Here is a 27,569-nt window from a genome sequence, read left to right on the forward strand (position 1 = left end):
CATTTGTAGAATATGCAGCCTCTAGTGGCCGTGAGAGCAACAGGAAGGTGGGAACTGCAGTGTGAATATAATGTTTTTTTTAGTCCTAACCATGATTGATTTCTAACCCGAACCAAGTGATGCTCTTTCTAAAACCAACCAAGTGGTGTCCATGAGGTTGACGGCCAAGTTTTAGACCAAAGCATAATCGCTTTCTAAACCTAATCAAGTAATGTTACATCCACAAAGGGACAAAAGTGTTTCAGTGCTGTGTTGTCATCATCTTACTGACTGAGTGTAACTCACTGGTGAAAAAACTGTTGGTCTGGCTCGTTAAAAATGACTTGAGATGGACGCTAACATGAGTCACGATTACCTTCTACCACTTGACAGGGCGATACTTGACAGGGCGATACTTGACAGGGCGATACTTGACAGGGCGATACTTGACAGGGCGATACTTGACAGGGCGATACTTTACAGGGCGATACTTGACAGGGCGATACTTTACAGGACGATACTTGACAGGGCGATACTTTACAGGGCGATACTTTACAGGGCGATACTTTACAGGGCGATACTTGACAGGGCGATACTTTACAGGGCGATACTTGACAGGGCGATACTTTACAGGGCGATACTTGACAGGGCGATACTTGACAGGGCGATACTTGACAGGGCAATACTTTACAGGGCGATACTTTACAGGGCGATACTTTACAGGGCGATACTTGACAGGGCGATACTTGACAGGGCGATACTTTACAGGACGCCATTACGGGTCATATCTATTTGGTTGTACCAACTGGAGAATTAGTTGAACTCATGATATTGTAGTGAATTATGAGAAAGATCTATTGACTTAGTATTTCATCAGAGAATGGGAGTTTGTTGGAGTCAGAGATATTTTAGTGTAGTACCCAGGGGCGTCTGTAGTGTTGCACTTGTGCTTCAGCTCTGCATAAATATGTTCGGTTTGCAGAGACTCAAAACATTTTTACTCTGGTGGCTTTTTCAACTGGGTGATATTACCAAAAAACTGTATTTTTACACTGAATGGCAATACTCAATCCACATCTATTTTTTTTTTTTTTTTTTCACAAATATTTGCACCTATTGGGGTATCTTTGTTGGGAACTTTAGTTTAAACGTCAGTGCTTAGGAATGGGTGAAGGAACTAAAAGGAAATGAGTAAATAATATGTTTTGTTTACAAAATATATAATTTACTTATTTTCTGTCAGTTGTGTCTACAACAGAAAGTTTGGCAACAATAGCCCAGGAGGAAGAGCAGGTGTCTGCCAATCGGAAGGCTGGTTGCTCTGCTGCATGATACAGCTGGCTCTACCCGACTCCACTACCTTTGGTATTAAACCAGGGCTTTTTTATTTATTTTTTCAAGAAACTTTCATTCAAATTGACCTACTTTAAGATAACTCTGCAGATTGTTTCCCAAATTAGGTTTTAATTTAGTTATCAGCATTTGTGTAAACACACCACCTTCTTACTTCCAATGGAAGACGGTATTCTTCAGGATGTCGGTGACTCATTCAGGCAGGTGGATGCTCTGGTAGCATCTCACAGCTCATTATTGACAACTGACATAATGATTTAGTGGCTGTGCAGAGACCTTTGCTCTCTTCTGCCCACGTCCCACCACAACAAACCCTCAGCTCCAGCCACAAAGAGACTGTGTCCGCTTGCCTTAAGTGGCCTTCTCCGCTTGCTTCTACATCCCCACTGTTTTCCTTCATGACCCTCAGCAGAGAGAGTCAGCTGACAGCACTGCTTCAGTAACTTTAACCTCAGATAACATGACCTGTGAACCCTGCTATGAACCTTCAACAAAGACATTCTCTTTCTTCAGGCCTGACATTGTTTGTTTGCATGCACAGGATTGTGATGCATGCATGATTATGTACATGCTCAGAGGTTGTAATAAAAGGCAGCATATTTGATATGTTTGCGTGATAACAGAAACAAAGAGGCTCTGGTTGCTCACCCCAGAGAAACATAGTCTAACTTAAGACTGACATTCCTCACAGCCTTTTGTCTCTTTAATCAGGCCGGCTCAGCAAAAAGCTTTGAAGAGGGACATTTCAAACAACTAAAACGCTCTGGCGACTCCACGTGATTAAAATGCGACACGTATGCAGCTGGGAAACCTTTGACAGAGACTTGGCCACTGAAACAAAACTAAAGTGATATGTTTTCGTTTGAGGGCACTGCATGAACTACCACACCCTTGTTGTGAGATAACAGTTTTTTTCAGTCAGGTCAGACTAATTTATGTCCTCTGTATTACAAAGCGGCAAAGTTGAACACAGAGGTGACTGCTACTGATTGTCAAGGGACAGGAAGGCTGCCATTCAAACAGCATGTAATACAGCACCTCCCCTTGTTTAACACTGATGTTGCCCTGAATTCAAAGAATAAAGATACCCAAGGTGGCCTCTGTGAGTGAGTTCCTTTGTTTCTTCTGATGACAACTATTCCACACATTGATGTTGCGGGAAAGTTCTTTTGTTGGTCCTTCAATGTTTTACAGGTTTGTTTGTTTTGTCAAGTTTTGCATTTGTTGTATATGTAAGTTCCTTTAATTTTACGTATGGTAATAGTAAAGCAACCATGATGTGGAATCGAAGCTTGCCGTTCTTGACCATGTGAACGTCAGAGTGCCAAAACTGACATCACAATACCTGACACACATGGAAAATGTTGTGTTGTTTCAGCTGGTTGTGCCACGACCAATTTCTGTGATCTGTGTGTACATGATTTGCCTGCTGTGCAACATTTTCCTGCTGTGTCTCGGAAGTGACGCCTACAGTTCAGATTAAAGGCTACAGTAAGTCCAGTGCACTTAAAGCGCTGGTATAAACTCTTATGGCGCTGTGCTGACGTCGTAATTTGGTTTCACGTGGTTCCAGTCGCACGACAGCTTGGGTCAACAGCAGCCACGATTTCAACGCATGCGCATGAATTACTCTCCAGTCCTTGTGTTCTTTCAATGGAGAACTGCAAAGCTGTGGCTCAGCAAATCTGTCCTTAAAAATAGCATCCATGCTGTTCGCCTTCTTTTGCTCTGTGGCTTCTTTGAATGTTCATCGTCTTTTGATTTAGAGGTCAATCAAGGCTCTCTTGCACTGTCCACTTGACCTTTGTGGAGGGGAGCGGACATCAGACAGGCCTACACACAAGCAAATGAGGAGCCTATGAATTGGTCTTTATCACTTAATACTGTGAATTTAACCTGTTTTAATAGATAAGATTATTCTCACTCTTAGATAAAGAATTGTAGTGCAATACATCAGCTTTGAGATGCTAATTTGTTCTCTTTGTCTGTTGAGTCAGAATGATTTCAGAGCAAAGTCTGACATGTATTCTGATAGATGTATTTCCAGCCAAAGTATGATAAACTTATCATTACTTTGTGGAGGAGCAAGTTAACAGTAAATTCCTTTGAAGCCATTATTTCCACTGAGAATGAGAGGCTGATTTCAGGTTGACTTTCCCTGCAAAGTCACTGAAAACAGGTACGGTCCAGCAGCCATAATTTACGTAACTCAAGAGAGGAGTTGATAAAAATGTTAACCCACCCATCCGAGTCGCCTCCATATGTTCAGAGCAACCAGGTCAAAGAACAGTGGCACATTTCACCTCTCAGGTTTCCCACAAAATGTCCCATCTGGCAAAATTTGTCAGCATTTTGCGAAGACAGAAAGGAACATCTGCAGCCAGAACTGAAAAATCTGTGGCTTTTGTCATTTGTTATTATCTATTACAGCTTATACTGTGTTCTCCAAGAAGTTGATGGAGTGGCGCATAAAAGAGAAGCCGGAGAAAGAGAAATCTTCCTTGTGAGGATGCAAATGAACAGTATCAGAGGATCCGCTGTTGCTAAGGAGACCAGTCATTATTGTGTGGCGTTAGTTTGTGAACAACACAGAAGTTCAGCCGGCACTTTAATTTTCTTATTCTACCATCAATTATGAACCACTTTTACAGAAAAGGTTTTAGATATTCCATTGATACTGTATATTAAAACAAAAATATGGATACATTTTTCTGTTTGTTTACTACTTGTTTCTTCCCTGAGAGAGGTTGAGGTGAACCCTTGTCCTCGTCTGACATGTCTCATGTGGACAGTCAAACGTCTGGACGAAGGAAAAATCAAACCATGTTCTTAACAGAATCAAAATGATCCATGTTTTTTTCATTTCTTCACGCACTCCAAACACAGTCACATAGACTGTGTGTCAGCAGGTCATGTGACATTACTGTCATCTCTTACTTTTGGCTTGAAATGTATCTTAGCAACAGCAGGGAAAGACGGCTTTGACCATGGACCATTTCATGCTGCTGAGTCCAAAGCTTCGTGGGACTGTCATTTTTGTCGTTCAAGTCATTAGTTTAACAGTGTTGGAACCATCACTGCCGCAATGATTCATATGGGCTTTGGTTGTTGTGGATGGATTATTTTTACTTTTTTTTTTTAATTTCTTTGGTCCTGGTGTCTACATCAAACTTCAGTTTAAGATGATGGTTATTTTACTTTTGAGCATTCAAACAAAATGTGCAACACATGCGCTGCACAGTCCCCAGTGATATTTTGTTGATCCACAGTTGACGTTTACAGGAAATCCTTGAAAACTTGTATAATTTTCTCAACTGGAAACACCTGGAAAACTGGCAAATAAAGAGTTGTAGTTGTCTAACTTTTTCACCAGGCACCTGAATGGACTTCCCTACACATCTCTAATTAGTTCTATTGGAACATCAACGTCCTGGAAATGAGGCCGTAGCTTCGAAACTTAGCAGAAAGCTAAATCAGTTTGTTGGAATGTATGAGTTTTCGTCAGGGTCATAAGAAGTACATTTTTGTTCATCATCACTCTCTGACGCCTTATTTAAGACAGAAGTCAGTACATAGATTTTAAAATCTACAGAAAAGGACCCAATCTTTCTATAGCAACGTAGGAAAAGAGAGAAACGCTGACCCAGGATTCTGGGTCAGCTGATTCTTTAATCAGCCAGGATCTTTAATTAAGTTGGAAGAAAGGAATGTTAACCATTGTGTTACACCACCCAGGCTTTGAATGAATCTTTTTTAATCATTTAGGAAGTATGGATATGAAGTGTGGCACTTTTGCAAGAAGAATCTTTGTCTTTTTTGTTGTTGTTGAAAACAAGATTTTCCCCCTGACACATTCATCTGTCATCATTTCATCTGCTGATTGGAAAATGTCTTTCTTTGCCCCTTTCACAAATATGTGTTGCTGGCATCGAATTCTAGATTTGTTTCCATGTTCTTCTGAATACAACAAAGATGGTCAGTGAGGAACCAGACAGACCTCTTTGTATTTGTGTCATGCAATTTGCTCATTTATTTCAAAATAAATGAGCAAATCGCTGGTTTTAAGCTTTTGTTGCAAAGTAGTAACATCGTAACCCTTTGGGTTATGAGGGTTTGTACTACAATGTGCATTTTGTCATTTTATATTGAGCTGGTAAACCCGCATCACTGTGTAAAAATGCAGCGAGAGAACACACAATATCACAACAAATGATCCTGCGGCACTCACACATTTCATAGTTTCCTAACATTTCCTTTTCCGCAGTGACACAGTCATTGTATATGCTGAGAAAGCAGCTTGTTCATCTTTTATTGTCCTTGTGGCTTAGAGTGTTTCAGTGCACCTGTTAAGTACTCTGAGTACACAACTCTGGGGATGCAGGAGGTAATGTATACTTTTGTGTTTTGAGTTTTGATTTATAAAGCAACCTTAATACCTGGAAACTTAATACAGCCTCTCTCAGCTGAAACCAACAACAAATGTGTATGTGTGTGATTTTATTCTTTGGTGAAATCTTTCTTTCTTGAGAGAATTTGATCTTGGGGAAATTCTCCAGAACAAATTAAGCTCAACCTCAGGTCTCATTTATTGATATGGACTGCTGTGTATTGATCTTTTATTTGCGTTTCTTGACTTGATCTTTAGCTGTAGACAACAGATTTGAACTTAAACACTGAGATGCTGTGTGAGACTTATCACTTGATCGGGAAACAGTGAACGGATGGGATGACTTAAGAAGGAAAGGTTAGTGAAGAGCAGTTTCTTCTTCTTGACCAAATTGCAGTCACCAGACTGCATCAATGCATGTTTTCAAATGTAAAGTCTTCCAAGAGTAAAATTATTGTAAACCAATTAAATGATCGGACCTCCTCATACAACCCGACCCACATCCAGCAGAAAAAGAAGTCTTACATATGCACTGTTCCCTCATAAAGATTTTATTTTTGCCCTATCAGCAAGATGTAGTCAGTCTCTGCAGGGATCCAAAAGCCATTGAAGACTTTGCTGTGCCAAGAGTCTGACTGCAACGTTCAGCTGTGAGTGTTCAGGTTCAGTAGCAACAGCTGCAATTAAAGAGACACGTGGGAGGCAAAGCACTTACACTTTTCACGTCTGTGTGCACAATGTCAGCTCTTATCGTCTGATAAAGAGAGGTCATCGAACTGTTTGAGGTCTGTGCCTCTGTTTTGACTTCAGATGCTTGTTTGACTTTATGATTCAAGGCAAAGTTTTTTTTTCTCTCATGGGTTTAAGCTTCTGGGTCATCGTGAAAGCTGAGAGGATGTTGTTCGACGTCAGCAGACGAATTCCAAACACCTTTGTCTTGTGTTTTGGCTGTGCCACCGTGCCGTCTCTGAGCTGTGCATCAAGGCAGGGGTCATGGAAATCTGCTTCCTCCACTCACTCATCTCTTAACTGGCAACTGAGATCATCAGTAGGCTTTCATTTTTTTTCTCATACCAGGGTCATTGTTCTAGGTTAGTATAGGTCTTACATTAGCATAGGCTATTATGTGTATTATATGTTCAGTATAGCTCTTGTAATTAGCGTAAAATGTATATTGTAGTATCCAGGCAGTATTGCCTATTTATTGTTACTGTTTTTGTTAGAGAACTTATGTCATGACATGTTACGGCATGTTATGTCTTGTTATGGTAGCTGCTGTACGGTGTCCTGTCCTAAGAATTTCAGTGCCCAGTTCGACTCTGTTTTTCTATCTGACAATAAAAAATAAATAAAAAAGACTTGACTTGCAAAGAAAAGAAGACAAGCAAGTGAACTCATTTTTAAGCCTCAAAACCAGTTTTTATTTTCATGTTAGAGCACCAGCCTTCTTTGTAAAATGACATAAAGTTCTGAAACCTGTTTCAAAACGCTGCTCTGTAAATATGAATATGAAATTGTTATGATGCCATATAAAGGTTACAGCAATGTCATTGTTTATGCAGAGTGAACCACATCCCTGAGTCTTTGAAAGTGATCTTTCTCGTGGTAAAGAGTCCAAAACTCATTTTAATGATCAAATCTTAAACCAGAGACTCCCACACCGGGAGGCTGTCTGAGTCCTGACTGTGCAGTGAACTTAATCCAGTGTCCGAGTCGTCGTCATTTACACTGTGAGCTTTGGACAGTCCCCTGGCTTGCTCCACCCACCCGCTTTTCCTCTCCAAAGTGCTCTCTGTCGTCTTATCTTCTGTCCCGTTGCTGCATCTCTCCTCACCATCCGCCCCCTCCTCCACGTCCAAACTGTTCACTTTCTCCTGCAAATCCCTCATTTCCTTCTCTCTCGCTTCACAAATCTGCTGGGACAGCTCTAAATCGCTCCTAATAGCTTCTAAATCCGCGTTGAGGCGCAGACCGATGTATAAACTCGCATCTAGTTGCGTTTTTATCCTCTCTTCCTCCATAAACAGCTCGTTTTCTGACGTGTCTGTCTCGGCGCGGGGATGGGATGGTGAACCCCCGCCGGGCTCAGAGTACTTGCTCTGTTGCTCCTCCTTCCTCCGCCGCATCCAGCGGTGGTTCAGCTCCTCCTGAATCTGAGCTGTGATAGTATCAATGAGAGTGTCCTGCTCCCACAGCTCATCTTCTAGTCTAATCACCTCCTCGCACTGTCGGACATACAGCTCCAACTTGGCCACAGTCTCACTTGACACCTGCTCGTCTCCCTCTTGGCTCGGAGCAGCAGCTGCGTCCACCAAATACGTGTTCTGCACATAATTGATCCCATGTCTTTTAATTCTGTCAGAATGCACCTTCGCCTCGCACATTTCGATCTCTGCATCCAGTTCAGTAATTCTCTGGACCTGCTGGCGGATTGTATGGTCCTGAGAAACCACAAGATGAACCAAAGTTTCCATCTTGTCCGCACAGGACGTGTCTCGCTGCGCCGCGCGCGTCCTCTTTTTATTGATCTTCTCTAACTTTCTGAAAGCTTTCCTGACGACCCGACGCTGTTTCTCGGATGAGATGTCACCCATGGGACACCGTACGGTCCCCTTGGTAACACAGAGGTTCTGTTTGCTGGGCACCACGCGCGCCTCTGCGCTCCGGGCGCCGTGGGTCGCCAAAGACGCCTCGCTTTTCACCAAAACAAACTTGACATTCCTCTGCTCATCTCCCCATGCGATCCAAAGCTTTAAAATCTTTGTTTTTTTTGGCAAAACCCTCTCGAACCCCCTCCACTTCTCCACGATGCAGTAAGACTGCTCGGTGGAAAGGCCGTGCTGTGAGTTCTGGTCCTCCAGAAGCACTCTGACAACATCAGCGCAGGTTGTGCGCTTTGACAAGCCGAGGACCAGCTTTTCTTCCCGGCAGGCCCACACTGATATCTTACTCTCCTCCGCGTCCATGGTTGATTTCTACTAAACCCTATTTCTTAAACACAAACGAAGGAAACAGACGTTCCTAAAATTGACCTAAATCCGCGTGTGTGAGTCGGGGGGGCGGGGTAAGCATCAAAGTCCACGAGCGCTGCGTCCCCGCACGCATCTGAGGAGTCCGACTGAGATGCAGGCTGGAACCACCATGTGTCCTCTGTGTACGTTTCTGAGGCTCAGACGGGGAAACACTTAGTGCCCTGTTTATGCTGAGTCCTGACTGCCTCTCCTGGGATCACATGACCGCCAAGAACAGTCAGTGAAACGACTCCATGTTGTGGTTAACTGGGAGATTTCGTGCTGATGATATAATCCCAGAAGCTATAATGATTTTTACATTATTTCCCCCCTCCCCCTTTTTTGTGTGTGTGTTATTTGGAGGTTACTTTGAAAAGTATCAAAGTGAATAAAAACGAAATATTACGCAAATATGTTTGATATAAAAATAGAGCATAAAGTGTAAAAAGGCTCTTTCTAATAACGGGGTTTAAGGATAACTCTAAATTGGATCTAATAAAGTAACAATACACTGTTTTTATTTTCAGATTTGACATGCCAAACCCAAGACATTGGGTAAAAAAAAGTAAAATAGAAAAAAAAAGTAACAATTCTGAGAGCCACTAATTCCACAAACATGAATTTAAAAAAGCAAGCCAGGAAGCCCAACAACATGCCATAAAAAAGAAATAACCAGCACAGTTAGGGGAGCAAAACATTTTACCATGAAAATTTCAGAAAACACCATTTCTTCTCAAAACAAAATGTTTGTTGTCGTTGCATGTGTTGTTTTATTGTCTTATTTTACATTTTGTTGGTGTTTTTTTTTTTTTTTTCTACTTGTTTGTTCTCTAAATGTTGTGTTTTCACATTGTTTTTGTGTGTTTTTTAATCTCCACTTTGCATTCGGTGCCAGATTTAAACGATACACAAATTATAATAAGGCAAATAATGTTAAAAATACACAGTTGAAGGAAACAGTCAATCACAGCAGATCTGGAAAATAAAAGCATGGGCTGGCCTTAACAAAAAGGGTTTCTTTAAGGTTATAAATGTTAGACGACGACTGTGTGCTGTTTGTGTTGCAATTAATATAAAAATGTAGCTGCAGATGTGTCCGTGTTTCTGTGAGCTGAAGTCTTGCAGCTTCACAGTAAGCTCAGATGAATCAGTTTACAACGCCCTCAACTCTAGCATTGCCTTTTCAATCTTAATCTGTTGTTCTTTCGGCACTCAGAGGTTTTCCAGCAAGCGTATTTGACCTCTGAATATAATCATCCTTCTAATCGAATGCAGGCCCATTTTGTGATTCTGTAAACTATAAAAGTTCAACAGTGGAACACACTGAAGTGCTCTGACACTGTGTTCAGTCTATGCACTCTCAGTTTGGAGATGCAGAAACAAATCCCAACTGGTGAGCTGAGCTAAAAGGCTTCCCACGGTGAGCGCACGGTTGACCTCAGGAGCGAAAGCTTCGAGTCATGGACTGCTGCACATAGAGTCTCTTGTAAAATATTTGTTATTAATTGTTCCCTCAATTTATGCGAAAGTATTTGGGGCCTGAGGTAGCAAAACATTCCCCCAAACCATGCTGCTCCCTCCACTGTGTTTCATGCTTTGGATGTGGTTTTGGTCGGTTGAACCTATTTTTCTCCAACCAAATATAGCGTCGTACATTTTTCCCCCAAAGGTTTCTTTTCTTTCATATGTCCACAGGACATTTTTCCAGACAAAGTATTCTGGAGCATCCTGGAGGTTTTCAGCAAACACCACAATATTTAAGATCAGAGGTTTCCTCTGCAGCTTCCTTCTTCATCGCAGTGATAAAGAAGGTGAGCAAAGACTGAAGTTAGTTGTTAACATTTCTATAAGCGTTTTGTTGCCGTCTTTGGATAAATCTTAATTCATCTCAGCACTGCTTGTTGAGCTCTTGATACAATCTTTACACAACGTCCACTCCTGGTGAGGGTGCCAGCCGTCCTTCATTCCCTGCATTCATAGTTTGTGTTGTCACGGATTAATTAATACCTGGGTATGCAGCTTTTGTGGCCTTTTCCCGCTTCGTCATCTTCAGAATGCTTTGTCTGAGGTCTTGTGAAAGTTGTGGTCGAGACCCGGTTGAACCCGACGAATCTCTCGTGAGAAAAGCAGATTGTTAAAGTCACCGGATTTTGATTACTTTTATTCATAAGGCAACCAGTCCTTCCGATCTCATCTCCCCAACACATGATTTCAGGCATCTTTGGGAGATGTCATGAGCAGCCATAAAATGTTGCAACTGCTCATGTCCACACAAAGGATTCGATTCACACACTTTAAGACAAACATCCAGGATTAACTGAAGCTTATTGTACATGTGTTGTTCCGAGTGTTTAAAATGCATTTCGGGGTTTTTGCAGCATGCTTGAGCCTGTTAGATAAGGTTGTGTGTACATGTGTGTACTATTTGAGAGAAGGGTTATACATTTTTAGTCAACTCGGGCCATGCACACATGGACATGTATATTTTGATAGCTGCAGATTTAATCTGTTCATTTGTCCAAATGCAAATTCAGTTTTGGGCCCATAAACCAAACTCTCTAGAAAATGCCTCCCAGGTGAGTAATGAAGGTATGGCCAGTTAAATGCATTTTGTTAATGTGGCATCACAAAGGAGTTGATGTTGAGGTGTGTGAGTCGGTATCAAATGTGTCATAAATGACCACACGATGGTCCTCTGCACTCCACAACCACTAGAATAAATAGGTTTTGCTGTGGACCCGTGTTTGATACAGTCTTGAACTCAGTTCAGCTGCTGTTCTTCGGACATCTCGCAGAAAAACGTCGGGACTTTTTATGTGCCTTATTTGTACTAGCAGCAGTTTCAGAGATCCTCCAGGCCAGACTTAATGATCATATTTGAATCTGAAAACGTTCAAATTACTGGCTAAGAACATACTCCCGTTTTAAAACAAGGGTACACAGGGTTTAGGACAATGTGCTAAAATGGATTTGTTTTGATCCGCTCATTCACTGAAGAGGGAAAACAATCAACTACCTCAAAAATTAGCTGCCAAGACTTTCTAAAACCTGCTTTTTATTTGGGCCTTCTTTCAAAATTAAAAAAACCTAATTATTTTTAAAGATTTCATGAACTCATTTAAGTGCAACACCCAAGGTTTACTTCAAATGCTGAATGGGATTCCATTTTAATTGCATGACCCTCGATGTCGTTTATTGGGGTTAAACTGACAAGGACACAATTTGCTTCCTTTAAACTCTGTCTCCCTCTGGTGGAGGTTTGTTAACACAGCGGCACACATTAAACACTTGTTATCTTAAAAAGGAGGGAGAAGTTCAAAGTGAAGCAAGGGACAGTCTCCATCTGCTGTTCATATGAGGTTCTCGCAGTTGAGCGCTACACATCTGGCACCTTTCAGCATGTGAGAAAACAGAGTAGCGGTGAGTGATTCAGCCCTCAGCTTTTTACTCAAGTGACAACAAGGAGGAGGAAATGCTTTTCGGATTCATTTAACTTTAATATTGCATACATACAAAGTATCTAGAGAGCTACAAAATATGTACTGTTGTCAAGAAGGCATCATCATGTTACGGAGCAAAGACAAGACCACACGGACACATAGCACAGCTTCTTTTCTCGCCGTTGCTCCAACACATTTGGGTCATGGATATGAAAAGATATCACACATCTGTACCAAGAAAAGCTAGGATAAACTTTTATACAAAGCACCTTTTTACAAAAAGAAACCAAACGGAACATCTGCACACAAAACCCGAGTGAGTGAGTGACAGCTATGGGTGAGCTATGTCAAGAATCACTTTAAAGCCACCATCAGAGATGGTCATAAAACAGAAAGGTACCAGTACCTACTCTGAGAAAATTTACAAATAACAAGAGCTAAACTGCTGATATGTTTGTAGCATGATTGAAATTAGCCGCTTTTGTGTGCCCGCGTGTCCATTTTCCCTCGAAAAATGGCCCGCCACCAGTCATTTGCGCCTTTAAAGGCATCAGTCCTGCTGTTTTAGTGTTAAAATGTCAGAATGTAACAGCAGTGCAGCAGTGACAACATTACCATCTTACTGGGCTTGCAATATACAGACAATGTCATCACAAAACCAAGTATACAAGTACAATTAGTAAACAGGAACATCTCACTACAGTATGTAATCAATAAATGTCAACAGATACACGGGGTAAACATGAGAAGGGGAAAAAAAACAAAAAAACGTTACAACTCGACGGTTTCCACAGAACTGTGGCAAAAATACTGAATGATTGAACTCTCATCTGCGTCCTCCAGAGACACTGTCTGCAGTTATTTAGAGATTCTTTGATTAAAATACTTCAGATGATTATAATCTTTGTAAGAAACAGTGAAACTATTACGTAATTATGAGCCTCACAGCGGAGGCAATAGCCTCGATGCCCCCGTCCACACTACTGTAGTAGCTGTAAAAAAGCAAAAAAACAAAAAACAAAAAACAAAAAAACAAAAACAAGATTAAGTTTGTCAAACATGGTTGAAGCCATTTCAGATTTATCTACAGAAACAGTCCTAAATGTGATTTCATAGTTTGCACTGCAGAGCTCCTGGTAAATAAAACTTTCGCTTCCGATGCTTCAGTGATTTAAGTAAATGATAAAAAGCTTAAGTCGGTCCCTGCCTCGTCAGTGTCGCAGCTGTGCGACACTTAAACAGAAAGGTAGCATCTCTTCAAATATTCTGAGGTCGTCATCCCGCGTGAGTGCGAGGTCGCGGGAGAAAGGAAACCGTAAGGTTTCAAAATACCCCCTTTTTTTTATTTTTTTTTTTTTATTTTTTTACAAACACTTGAGCCTGCAAGTGTGCACGAAGCAAGACAGCTTCAATGTTTCTGAGCCGGCATTCTGCACGCGGTCAGCGGGAGTCTTTAACCTCCAGTAAAAGAAACAGTTTCTTCAAATATGTATTTTTATTTTTTAAATCAATTTACATTGTTAAAAAAAAAAAAAAAAAAAAAAAAAAAAAAAAAGGAGAATATATGATTTATTCATTTAACCAATATCTATGTTTCCCCTGCTGTCAGTCAGTCCTTCGTCCTTTAACAAGGCAATGTGGTGATTGGTTTCACTTGTGTGTCATTTTTGGTCGAGCAACATTTAAACTTGATTTTTTTTTGTTCGATGTTTCTGAAGCTGGAAATGTGAAACCAAAAAGGCACTTCCTCGCCATCACGCCGGACATGACAAAACATTCTCCCGATTTGTTTTTGGTCTTCTGCAACAGGAAAGGCAGTCGGTCGCGTGTCTGTAGTACACTTGTACAAGATCAATACAGCGTTAGAGAAAAAAGAAGAAAAAAAACAAAACAACCCCCCCCCCTCTGAGCTTAGAAACTTATTTTAACATAAGCGTACTGCGTCTTGGAAAAAAAAAAAAAAAAAAAAAAAAAAAAAAAATAAAAAAAAATCAACAAAAAATGGATTTCCAGGAGTGCACAAATTTCATGAAGCATCGTTCCTAAGATGTGAAGATGCACATCAAGTAGTTCATTGTATTTTTTGCCCGTTTCATTCACAAAACCGATTTTACACTTAAAACAAAGGGCAATGCGTATATTCTAAGGCACTGTACACTTACACTTTGGCAGATTGTATTGTATACACACTGCAAACAAACAGAGTCTTTCCATGTGGAGATCACAGCTTTAGTGGCGTCTTTTGGAGTTCACACACAGCTTTAACATGTTTAAGGCTTGGGATGGGTGTAGGCCACATAAACACATGAACACGGTGCGAGCATGAAGGCAGCAGTGCTCTGGCTGGAGTTTTTACACCATGATCCCGGAGGGGAAATATATTCAGGGTGATTCAGGGGGGATTTATCGTGTCACAATAATTCAAACTGTGGTTTTAAAGCCACACAGCAAACGTAAGCATCACAAAGGCGAGCACTGGGAGGGGAGCAAAGTGCTTTTTGGACCACATGAGTCCGATTCAGAGTCATTTTAGCCACACTTTCACCTGTCCAGAACCTCAAAATTCTCTTGTCAGTTGTCACAGAGGAGATTCGGCAGCACAGAAATACTCTCTACATTTATGGAGCAGATGCAGGCAAAGTGTTTTATTTTTCACAGTCCATTGTTTCTTTTGTTAGTGTCTAAGATGTGGAGTGCTTCAACGGGGATAAATATACGACTAAAAAAAGCAGAGCTTGTGTTTTTAAAAGACAATATTCCTGTAATATTTCTAACCACTTGCTTTCATCTACTCTGTGTGTGTATATAGTGTGAGTTGCGTTTCTTTGGGAAATCTGTCTGCTGTGGGTGTATGTCTGTATACCTACAGTGTGTATTCCCACAAATCATGAAGCACTGACAAACAAAACACCCTCAAAACACACTGTACACACCACGACAGGCCGCTGCATCCTTTTTCTCTCTTAGTATACAGAAGAAAGAAGACGACAGACATCATTTCCATTTATCAGATTAATTAAGGTAGTTATTTTTAGAAACGGCCACATGTATACCCGACGGAGACCAACTCGACAAATTCAAAAATTCCCATAAAAGTTCCCATTGACTCATAAAACAACTGTACCGCAATTCACAGCTGCAGTCAAATAACAAACACCTATATTAAAACAGATTTTTAACAACAGACTTCCCCCCGATACCTCGACCATAGAGCATCGAAGGTATGACTTTAGTAGAGGCACTGCCACTTGTTCTGAGGTTGGTAAGTCTATGAAAAACTGGAGAGTGCGTGGGGGAAGGATAGGGGCAGTCATTCTTTTACCAGTCTGTAGATATGATGCTGGGCGCCGTGCTCGCTGTTTGAAACTTCAAATACGCACGCCATACATAGCAGCGTCTCCTGGGTGTCCCTGTTCGTCACCACCTGCGAGGGAAAACACAGTCGGCGTTAAACTCTGTAAGCGCTTCGCGGTTGCCGTGTTTTCGGAGGAGCTAAACAGCATGAAGACGCGACGTCAGAGCATTTTGTGCTCTGATCGAATGCTCATCTTGCTCTGACATGAGAAATGTCTTCATTGCTCATGTGCATTCATCAGCCGTCATTAGAAAGACGCTTAACTATAGTTTTGGTGTCAATACTGAGACAGACGTCATATGATGTTTCTTGTTATGAAAGTGGTCAAATATGCAACAGAAAATACATTTCAGACTGGAAATTAAACAGTCTTGGCTCAAAAACAAACCGTTTTATTATTGAGTTCTACCTTTCACCTCGTTTCTTATTACAGGAAACTGGGAGCGCATCTGGTGCGAGATGAACAGCGCCGTAGAGTCACAACTATAACACAACGACACATCTGATTTTTCTAAATATCACGCAGAGCCAATAACATCTGTGGGAGTGTCTGAAAATAGATTGAGAAGTAAACTCAGAATGGTTAACTTCCTGTTGGGCTTGGCTTACGGGTCCAAATTAGTTTTATTTAAATCCTGTGAAGATGGATCAGTGTGGTGAAGTCCATCTGGTGCTGATTCCTGGGGGCCACATTGCTCTGTGGAGAAGTGCAAGACCCATAAAATATGTAAATCTTAGCCAGTCCCGATGTCTGCACAGCATTTCAGAATAAAAAAAAAAAAACACTACAGTTTCAATAGTTTCATTTTGCTGCTTGGACCCTAAAAAGAAGGTAAAACATGTTTTTGTCTCATATGCTTTCATCCATTAACAACTGAGTGGTAGGTAGGCTTCTTCTTAATTTGATTTGTGGAAGTCTATACATCAAGAAGACTCATAAAAATGACTTTAAGCTTAATCTCAGCCTTGATGATTTTGGTAAAAAAAAAAAAAAAGGAGGCCAACTTTACTTATTTGCACACGCACGTCCAACATGTGGATCAAGCCTGTATTTCTAATCCTTTTTTTTTTTTTTCTCAGTAGAGGCAAATGACACCTTAAGAACTTGTGTGATGGCTAACAACAGGAGTTCATGCCCTCTCTTATCCTCCCCTTCCTCTGCAGATAACGAGGCTCCTCGGACGACGTTTCATCCTTTGTGGAATGACAGGAATGTGAGACCAGCAAGAGGAACCCATCTCAGAGCCCAGCCAAACCCTCATTTTTCATCCACTCCCCCCCACCCCCACCTTTTATAGCCAGCTGGAGCCACCAACACATCCCAGCAGAAAAGAGAGAAAGAATGAGAGCCCTGAAGAAGGACGTCATCCACTCAGGTCAGCAAGGTGATTACCAATAAGATGGTGAAGTTCTCCAGTACGCTGTTCATCATATATTTCTCCGGCAGATGTTTTAGCTTGTGGATGAAGTTGATCATGTATTCACACATGGGAGACCTGTTTATCCGGTAGACGAAGCGCCCGTTCTCAAAGCGCGCGTATTCCGTCTGAGGAAAAGAAGAAGCAGAGATGTTAGAGAGCACGTTGGTGCTGCTCAGACTCCGGGCGTCGTTTTGATTCCCTGGACTGAAGAGTGAGTCCATACCTCGACTTTCTCGACCACCTGCTTGCCGAAGGAGCAAACCTTTGTTGAACACGTTATGGTCATGTTCTCTGAACTCTCATACTGACTGGTGACTCCATAGAAAGATCCGGTATCATCTTGAATGTTGCAATTCAAATCAGCCTGAGGAACAAAAGAAAAGTGAAAATACTGAGTATGAAAGCAAACGTATGTTTAGGGTAGTCAGTTACAGAAATATCACTTTTGTCAACTTTATTCATAGAGGACATTTGAAACAACACAAGTTTACCAAGACAGCACCGTGCAACCCTGTAATTAAATAGCCAGGCTTCCTTCCTTGCTGTTTTCGATTTGCATGAAGAAGATGTGAGTTAAAAAAAAAATGTTCAACTGAAAAAGTAAAAAAAAAAAAATGCATAATTGAATAAATAAATAAAACACCACACTTGAGGTGATTCTTTCACGTTTCAAAGAAGACCTGAAGCACCATCAGCGGAGAACAGCTTTGTAAATTTCATAAATAACTTCTGAAGAGCAAAGATGACGCGACTCACCAGCTGTTTCAGGAAGCGGGGAACAATGAAGTAACATGACTAACCAGCGACTTACCAGATATGATATAATATCCCAGATACTCCCTGAGATGAAAGTCATTTATGCAGCAGAGCTTTTCCCATTTTCTTACTGCAGATGCCCACCAAAATAAGTGTTGTTTTCCTTTTTCAAGGTTTCTGTCCTCCTTCTAATGCATTACAACCACCTGGGGACACTATGCAGCCTAGTTTCTGCACTTCAAACCAGACGACTGACATTGTCGGATTCATATTTCTTTATTGCAGCTTTTCAAAAGGTCTCATCAGAATGGGCTTTGACAGTGAATGGAAACGCAGGTATTTACACACCAAGCAGTTACAGCGATGGTGTATTTGAAGTGGAGCCATGTTTTACCCCCCCTTCCCCCTGCTGAGAGTAAAGTTGACTCTTTTAGTACTTTACAACCAACAACTGATTGGAACATGTGGCTTCTTACCAGCTCATGATCCACCTGCTATTCCCTGCATCTGTATGCAGTGTGGAGCTGCAGGTGTCTGCGAAGATGTTTCTGTGTTTATCACGTCTACACTGACCTCCATCTGCACCGTTCATTTGCTTTCAACAAAGTTTTGCTTTGAGGTGTTGCATCTTTTCCTGTTAGAATTGAACATTTAACAATAATACTTTGTAATAATAAAACAATAAAAGGAAATGGTGCACGCCGTGTATGAAACAGAAACACCGCATATACAGAATCTGTGTGATCACAGATCTGTTGAGATCATCTGTATACATCGCACATCAAATCAGACGATCAAGGCCACATCTGAATGAGCCTGTTAATGCATCCTTACTGGGGGGGGGGGGGATACTCTAAAGAAAATGAAATGAAGTTACATTAAAAGACTGATTTACAAGGTTGAACGGGTCTGCTCCTGGAGGGCCGCCTTTCTGTGCCCCTTACATCCTGTTCATTATGGACATAAAAAGAGGAGACATCCTCCCAACAACATTCTCCTCCTTCATTAAGCAAAGTAGTTACACATTCATTATTGTGCAGATTCTGTCTTTCATTTGAATTTTAGATTTGTCGGTCACTTCAAAAGGAATTTGAGGGGACTTGGTCCAAGTGCATGCGGGGCCTACTTTGTTGGCTGCCGCTTGTTAGCATTTTGCATCAGGGAGGAAATACATGCAATGTTTAAACAGCCATTAGGAGTGCAACCAGGTCACTCCATTGTTTGGGGATATTAGACTGAATTAGCGAGTGCTTTGATCAAAAGCTCTCCTGCTATGCCAGTCCAAATATAGCAGAGTGCATTCTGCAAACATTAAGAGAGCAATCTTCTCTGTGTAGCCTGATTACTCCCAATCACTGAACACTAACCTGAGCTCACTCCTACTGAACAGGAGTCTGCCATCAAATATTGCACTTTGTTTGGAGGGTTATGGTGACATTAAAGCGGGTATGTGTAAAACATTATTGTATGAATCAAACTCATTAATTTGACAGATAAACTGCACTCACCCAAAATTTTATGAGGAAGAATGAATTCTGGGGGCCTTTTCCATACAGCTCCTTCAGTCCTCCCTTCTTTTCTGGGAATTTGTCATAAATCTGACGGATGTCCACCGACTCCAGCAGGGCGTCACTGTAGGAATGATTCGTCTGTCCGATGTGTACAAACAGGTGCTTGTTGTACTGAAAGAGCAAATAAATAGCACATCACTAGCTAAAAAAAATAAATTAAATAAAAAAAATCCATCAGTGCAGAAGGTTTACTGAAGCAGAGTAAGCCTGTTCTGGCAAATAACCAACATAATAAGCAAGTGATATCCAGGATTAGATTGGTAACAATACACTGTGGTGATGAGAAACTACCCTCTGCAACACTGCTTTTTATCCATCTGTCTGAATAGGTTTCACCAACTTCTATATTTCATGAGGCACAAATGAGGCAATAATGTTGTGCTCCACTTTGTTTTTTAACAAAGTTGGGAGTGTGAGAATACTACGACCAATTTCAATAAACTTCGGCTGTGATACCACAAACTCTGACAAAGATGAATCTAACTCAAGGCTTGAATCAGGCAAAACTGCATCGTGAAATAATTATCCCACCAGCCAGCTAGTAGATGAGCTCTGCTGGGTTTGGAAAGCAGCATCTTCACAACAAAGACAACATAAACCAAACCGAATAAACAATTCTAAAATAATAGGCGAGCTCTTTTGGTTCGCCCTTTTTCTAAAGCTTTTAAATGATAACATCAGCGTTCGGTTTTGTAATTTGAATGAAAACTGTGGTCTGTTAAAGCAAAGGCACGATGCTTAGAATAAAGCAGTTAAAGAGAAACGGTGAATCAAAGAATAACACTGTTTTCAGATGTTTTGAGGTCTTAGTCGTAACGATGTGAAACGCAGTCACGTGGTGACCCATTTCAATTTAAAGCAGCCTCCCCAGCATGTAGCCCTGAGTGCAAATGCACAATTTAAGCATGATGTTGCGTGTTAGATAAATGACTGTTGTCATGTCATATTAGAAAATGTGAAAAGGCGATTAATTGCTAAAGCAAACAAGAAACAGGAGTTGGCTCACGATTAGCGAGTCTGTGCGTTGTGTATCGATTTGAGCCTGCCTTTTAAGGAACCGATTAATACAGTTATTCATTATTTTTGCAGGTTTTCATGCGCTAAGCGTCGCTAAGGACCAGCCTTCACCAGCTTTCAGCTCGTTTTGGCCTCCTCTCTGCATAGGAAAGTGTCCCAGTGTGAAGGGACGAGATGATAAGAGGTGGGAATGAACACCATGGGATGGTGATATTTCATGCTTTGGCGCAACGCTCCACTCACCGAGTCCGGGTCTCTCTGTTGCTCTAAGAAAGCGGAAAACTCCACCAGTCGGAGTTTAGAAGTACCGATGGAGCGGCCCTGCCATGCTGGTGCTGTGGGTGCTGGAGCTGCTGTGGGCTCATAACCTGCAGTGACACCACAACAACTACAGGTTCATCCTCTGTCAGCTTTGGTTTTTTTTACAACACGGCCGGAACATTTTCATCTTAAAACACTAAAGCAAAGCCAAATGTCATATCAGGCATAAGGCTAAGTATCTCTGAGGACATCTGTTGGGAGCCAGGTGGGCTTATGTCAGCGTTAATGTTACCCTTTGCTTCCGATAAATCCAAATTCACAAACTGCACAAGCAAAATACATTAAATGAATCTGTGCAAATTTAGAAAAATTATCATATAAATAGGAGCAAGCAGTGGGCCGTGCATATCTTAATGTTGGATAATAAATGTTGGATTTGAACAGCGTCTGCAGTTAAATTGATTGTTTACTTTTGATTTATCATATTAGTGCAAACTTCAGATAAACACATTCACTCACAAAAACGGAAGTTGCAGAAAGTGATTTTAAGTCTTTCCAAATCTTTACCCTATCCTTCTTAGAGCTGCACTGTCGATAACCTGCTTAATCTTGGGACAACATGGGTTCAAAGTATCAAAACTAGCCCATACTGTCACTGCTACCTCTGACCAGACCTCTATCCATCAGCTTATTGGTTTTACAGCAAGAAAACCAGCTGATTCTTACAGTGAGTTTAGGGCAGCAACTGAGGAGGTTCAGGATGTTTCAAACGACTCGGGGAAAAGAAGAGAAAGGGGTCTGAGTTTGTGTATTCATCATGGGGCTAGGCTGGACGTGTGAAAAACAAGTTTCATGTTTTAATTTTCACAATTGCTTGAATGGTAAATCTGCCATCATTCTCTAATCAGGTTAAATTCTCACTTGAAAGGGTTGTGACTGCTGGCTGCATGGGGTAGGGTTGCTGGGTGAAAGGCTTAGTACTGAAACAGAAAGAGATGTTCATTAGATCAAAAAAATCCATGCAAACACAAAATGTATTGCCAGAGATTTAAGGATTTACTTCACTAACAATAATGTATGACACTCACTCCTGTGAGGATCCTGGCTGACCAGTCGATATCATACCCTGCCATAACTGGACAATTAGAAATAAAAATTCACAACAATGAACAAACAACAAAGAACATCCAACTGTGAGCAGCTGTTAGTGGAAAGATCAAAATGGCTCTTAGTGTTCAGTGGTTGTAGTTATCTTGACTACCACTCCTTTTCATCATGAGCTTATCAGATAGGGGCAGTTGTGCAAAGCTGTGGTGTGTAATGTGATTTGGCGCGGGTGTTGCTGTGGTTGGCCCTGCTGCTCTGGGTGCAGCTAGACAGAATGGATCAATACTGGGGTGCCGGCAAGGCTCTTACCCCTGCTCCAGGGAAGGCCGGCCGAGGGATGCCTGGCAGCCCAAGCTTGTTGTGAATAGCCGTGGCAGAGACGATCTGAGCCGAGGACATGGAGGCCATGCTCTGGAGTGCTTTGTCCTTCACGGCTTGGTCCTTTAACAGCAGTCACAAAAGGCTTAGCACTCACGCAGTAGAGACGGAGGGGGGCATGTTGCAGTGGTAAAAAACAACCAGGCTCTAAACAACACACTGAAAGCATCACCGACCTTTCTCACAAGAGCCAACAGCAAGCAGGTTAAAAGAAGCAGCTTTAGCACTGCTATGCTAAAGGGAGACCTTTTTTTTCAAGGTATGTGCTAAACAATGACTTCTGAATTTTAATATGCTGTGGCCAGCAGTGGTATGCACTGAAATGAAAGTTTACGTGTTGACTAATCTCCCGCAAAAATATATCTTTTTCAAAACTCATTCAGAAGCACTTCCCTCAAGGCTGCATTTGTCTGCATGTCAAAACTCATCACATCTTAAGATCCAAAAGAATTTCTGAAGTTAATCGTAAAGACACCAATTTTAAGAGTCACACACAACTCCAGCTAGTTTCTTTTGCTTATCTTTATCTTTGTAAAAGAGGTTCGCAAATCATCAGGAAATATCTTTCTTTTTTTCCCTTTTTGTTTTAAAGCCCTGGTCGTACAGTCAATTTGAACATTACTGGGAAAGTCTGAAGAGGTGCACTCTACATCGCATGACATTTCTTCCTTTTTTGAATTTTTTTCATTAAACCAAATGGATGTTATCCAGGGGCCATAAATACTGCAGCAGACCACGCACACAGGCAACCCATGCAGACTCACTGGTGGCAGAAGTTACAGGCAAGCATGCTGGCAGCAGAAGTTCACAAAGCAAAGTCAAGCTACAATGTGCTTGTAGACGATGACACACGCTGACGGCAATAAACACAGAAAACACGGAGCAGCTACGGTGTCACTACGACTGGAGCAGATGGAGATGCAGAAGAAGCAGGCCCTAAATAAAGCAAAGCAAAGAGAAAACAAATACTTACCATACTTGTAACCTAAATGCAAACAAACAGTATTGTCAATTTGCAGTTCACCTACTGTTAGTAATTCAAGTGTGAGTTAGGCATGAAAAATGCTCAAACTACATCAGGCAGATTAAACAAAAAGATCCTTCCACTTCAAGTTGAGAACGTTTGTCTTCTTAACACTATAAAACATGTACAGATATGTAATTAACACTTGACAACAAATGGACAGGGACATTTACATCTACATGTTATCCCTGGTCAATCTATATTGTCTCTATACTTTCCACAATCTGGTCAGCAGTCATCACGAGACAAAACCAAACGGCAAAGTAATGACAATAATTTGACTAAAATGCTATAGAGAAGACCAGAAACAGCAGGTCTTGATTCCGCCCAAAATGAAGGGGACACTTGCATTTCTCTTTGCCACTGAACTCTAATTTGCTTTAAATGAGAAAAGACAGGGATTCATACAAAAGCTGTCTGTTTTTCTTCAGCCTGCCGCCTGTGCCACTGAAAGACCAGGCATTCATGTGGCTAGCTGCTTGTCTGACTCAGTCTCTCTGCACACACACACACGCACACACACACACACACACACACACACACACACACACACACACACACACACACACACACACACTAATGACGGGTCATTAATTTGGGTTGAATACAGGGAGAGGAGCGAAGTGTGAAAGTCAAAACTTATAGTCAGTTACACAAGAAAGATGAAAATGAAACATGGGGGGAATTGTCCTTTGATGTAAAAATACCAAAAAATACAGGTCAGTAAGATTCAAGATGACTTCTTTCACAATGCCCCTCTCCCATTTTAATCTGACATTCTGAAAAGCTTTCCTCCATGATTTGAACAGATTTCACAATTTCTGAAATAACTGACGAGAACACTCTGAAATGACGACATCTGAATGGGGAGGAGGGAAAGTGACTGACGGCCACGGCATTGTGACAACCAGGAGTTATCAACAGGCAGTAAAAACAGAAGAAGAAGAGAGCAGAGAGGGCATTTCAGAAACAGCCAGCTTTACGGCCATTCTCCACTCTGAATGTGCATCACTGAGCCTTCCACAGCTGGGAAAAGTTGGGTTATGTTGAAAAGGAAGTAGAGGTGTAATCTCAGCTTCACTTTTTTGTTAAACACAGACACCCCCCGCCCCACCCCTCTCTTGCCATGCCAGTTGTTTTTTTCCCCCCCCATGAAATCTACTTTGTAAGAGATGTAAGCAGACAGTTTTCCAGAGCGTCAGCGCTCAGCCACTCACCGACAGCCAATGCCTGCATGCTTTGCAGCATGTGCACACTTAGACTAAATCTACACAAATACGAATAGCATGAAACATTTGAGGCTGACCGGTAAGTGAATATTCTGGGATGTATTCTGTACAGTGTTATTGCAAAATAATGTTTTAATATAAATTATTATAATAAAATCGTTTTGTTTTAATAGCACGTATATTTGACAAGTTCTCACAATCGACCACATTAAGGCTCAATCTGTCCACCGCTGCGATCCAGACGGAAACACGGACAACTTAAATCTCTTAGCACGTCATTTTGATCAGGACTTTATTGTCTCCAAGTTGAGAGTCCGGCTGACTTAAACGATCCCGACTTTTCATCTAATGCCACAGCTAAATTCACGAGTGACACGTTTAAAAATCTTTAGCTCCGCCTTACTCGGGAAAAAATGGCTAACTGGCTAATCTTTTTCTATATGGTTTTAATTCGAGATTGTCCAAGAGTTTGGTTTATGAACAAATTCCTGAAAAACCACCAGAAATCCCTTCAGACTCGTCTGTTCTTTGTCTTTAGTGTTTATTAGCAAATAAAACAAAACAAACAAAACAAAACAAAAACATGCTAAACGGAGATCCCGAGCTTTATTAGCAGTAGACATTAGCATGTTACAATATTTACGGTGACAAGAACTGGCTTTCTGATATCAGTGTTTTTACTTGCGCCGCATTTATGCGAAAGAAAAAGCTAACAGAGTCCGAAACACGACTTTGTCTTGTTTGACTGCAAACTCGTATTTTGTTCAAAATTGTTTCAATAAATACTAATCGACAGGACAGGGTTCCTACAGGTTTCTTCAAGTCAAATTTAAGTCTTTTTAAGACCTTTTTAAGACCATTTATAAAAAAAAATAATACCCATTTCACGGCCTATTTCACAGACCTACCGGCAAAGAGAAACTTTTTTTTTTTTTTTATTTGTTCATTTATTTCTCAAACAAATGAAAGTGTGGACTGTGTAAGGTGTAGTGGCCATTTGTCCATAAAAAACAAATTAAACTTAAAGCAAACAAAATCAAAAGGCCACTGATGCACCATGGGGATGTGGTTTAACGCAGGCAAAAGAAGATGAATGTCCAAAAATGAATTCTTGCGTTTTTCTGATGATTTATTTCCAAAACAATAAAACAAACAAAAGAACAAAGAAAACCTAATGCTCTCTCCCTTTCCCTGGTAAAAACTATTGGCCCACCCCAGTGCATGCTGGTACTCCAGGTGCCTACCTACATAAATAGACTCAGGTGCACAGTGTGACCCAATTATCAAAATATTCAAAACAAATAACTAACAAAGAATATTAGCAAGAAAAATCTAATCTAAATAAAGCACTGAAATGAATCAAATAAAGTTACTCATAATTAGTAAATTAAATTTACAACTAGAACCAAAAAACAAAAGCTAACTCTACAAATAGCTCCTACATAAGGCATTGATGAAACATTGCAGCATAGTAGTAGTAAACAATACAACACCACAGCACAGACACAGACAACAAGCCAAACAGAGGTGTGAAAAATCAAAGAAAATTTCAGCAGACCACAAAAAAGTTTAACTGACACAGTTAAGTTGTTTTTTAACATTGGTTATGTTAGCTAGCTACTTATTCCATGCTGGGAATATGGGGAGTAGAGAGAACTATAAATAATGAAAATCAACTAAAAAATTTGTCGTTTCGTTGAGGCTCTCATCGAACATAAGAACAAATGGTGATTTGTTTACCTTGGACACCAGTTCCTCTTTAATATACACAGCTAAACCAAACTTGGCTATGTACGCCGTTTTGTCGGGACCACAAGTAATTGTGGCAGCGATGTCGGAATCGGGGAACATGCATTTAAACAACTCTGAAATACCCTCGTTTCCATTATATGAATGGTGTTTGGCGATTGTGTTAAGAGTCCACAACACCTCTGCTTTCATGGTTGGTGTGGACCCAAAAGCTGTTCGCAGATCTACTCACAGTTAACGTTATCTGCTAGCTCAGATACATTAATAGCTAACTGGCTAGCGTTGGCCGGTTGAAACACCCCGGCGATGGAAGGAGTTTGATCCTTTGCTTCGATATTATTCATTTGCTTGGAGGACTTGGCGTGAGACTCTAAAGCCTTCAAGCCCATGGTACCAAGCTGAATTTCTCTTTTTGCACACTGTGCAAAAAGCCTCGTATACATTATTGTCCACTGGTTTTAACCAGTGACAAAATGATTCTTTCTCGCGCCACGCTTCATTACATTTCCCCATAATCCCAGCAAGAAATGGGAAGCAAGGAAACGCAAACAAATGTTAAAAAACAACATAACGGCGTAAGTTAAACTTTCTTGTTTTCTGCTGAGATTTGCCTTGATTTTTCACGCTTCTGCTTAGCTTGTTGCTGTGGTCTGTGTCAGTGCTGTAGCAATGTGATCGGACCCGGGGCGGAGCGGTAGCGGCAGCGTTGCGTTCTCAATGATTGGTTCCGCCACTCTTCATTTAGGCTACGTTATTTAGGCTTTTCAAAATAATAGTAGCCTAGTTGACAAATGAAACGTTTGAGGAGAATGTGATACGGAGAAGTTACTGCACAAATTTTAAGACCCAGATATCAAAATTCAAGACTTTTTCAAGTCTTTTTAAGGTATTATTTCCAAATTCATAAATTCAATGCTTTTAAGACTTTTTAAGACCCCGCGGGAACCCTGCAGGATGTTAGAGAGCATCTTTATGTATTCTGCATTACGTGCACATTGGCTTGTATGTATAGTTTTACATCTATGAATATCAGCACAAACCTTAAAAATCAAGCTCCGGTCAGGCTCTTGCGTGATCTAAAAATAAAGCTACGAAATAAATGCATTCAGCAAATTTCAGAAAATAAAACCATTTTTTTATCCTTTCAGCGCTTTATATTGTCATGTATATGACGCGCAACTGCTGTTGCAGCAATGGTTTGGAAAGAAAAGTGAACACGGGAAGATGGAACCAAGCAGACAGTACAGTGACAGCATGTCGGAGTGAGAGATGAATGAGAAAAGCTGAATGACGGTTAGAAAACCTGAGCAGGCTACGGACAGCAGAGGGTTGGGGTTAGAGGGAATCAGAGCACCAAGCATTCACTCTGTCACTATAGGGACCAGGAAGTTCAGACGCACAGCAACCAACAAGCCCAAAAGCAGAAAAGCGCATACCTTTAGCTTGGAATGAAACTCACGAGATTTTCTTCTGGCAAGAACCTGAATGTGACTAGACACCTACGGGGAAGGGGAGGGGAGGAAAACAAAGG

The 27,569-nt window shown here is 41.1% G+C and overlaps 2 protein-coding genes across 4 annotated transcripts in view; both read right to left on the minus strand.

The window, feature by feature from the left end:
* Positions 1–7,174: 7,174 nt before the first annotated feature.
* rassf10b (Ras association domain family member 10b) lies at positions 7,175–8,869 on the minus strand. Its single transcript, XM_075471051.1, has one exon. It carries the CDS (start codon positions 8,683–8,685, stop codon positions 7,360–7,362), a length of 1,326 nt encoding a protein of 441 aa, XP_075327166.1. The 5' UTR covers positions 8,686–8,869; the 3' UTR covers positions 7,175–7,359.
* A 3,315-nt stretch (positions 8,870–12,184) lies between these two features.
* Positions 12,185–27,569, minus strand: part of tead1b (TEA domain family member 1b) — a 57,668-nt gene continuing 42,283 nt past the window's right edge. For 2 of the 3 annotated variants that reach the window (XM_075460558.1, XM_075460547.1), the window contains 10 exons: positions 27,475–27,537; positions 23,010–23,021; positions 21,968–22,099; positions 21,640–21,686; positions 21,473–21,531; positions 20,534–20,658; positions 19,211–19,384; positions 17,170–17,310; positions 16,919–17,071; positions 12,185–15,594 (listed from right to left, as the gene is read on the minus strand). In XM_075460558.1, the coding sequence (XP_075316673.1) occupies positions 15,481–15,594; positions 16,919–17,071; positions 17,170–17,310; positions 19,211–19,384; positions 20,534–20,658; positions 21,473–21,531; positions 21,640–21,686; positions 21,968–22,099; positions 23,010–23,021; positions 27,475–27,537 (1,020 nt within the window). In that variant the 3' untranslated portion in view covers positions 12,185–15,480. The remainder of the gene's footprint in view (positions 15,595–16,918; positions 17,072–17,169; positions 17,311–19,210; positions 19,385–20,533; positions 20,659–21,472; positions 21,532–21,639; positions 21,687–21,967; positions 22,100–23,009; positions 23,022–27,474; positions 27,538–27,569) is intronic. The other variant, XM_075460566.1, reaches the window with a different exon arrangement.

The sequence above is a fragment of the Odontesthes bonariensis genome, chromosome 1, assembly GCF_027942865.1.
Source record: "Odontesthes bonariensis isolate fOdoBon6 chromosome 1, fOdoBon6.hap1, whole genome shotgun sequence".
NCBI classification, from domain to species: Eukaryota; Metazoa; Chordata; class Actinopteri; order Atheriniformes; family Atherinopsidae; genus Odontesthes; species Odontesthes bonariensis.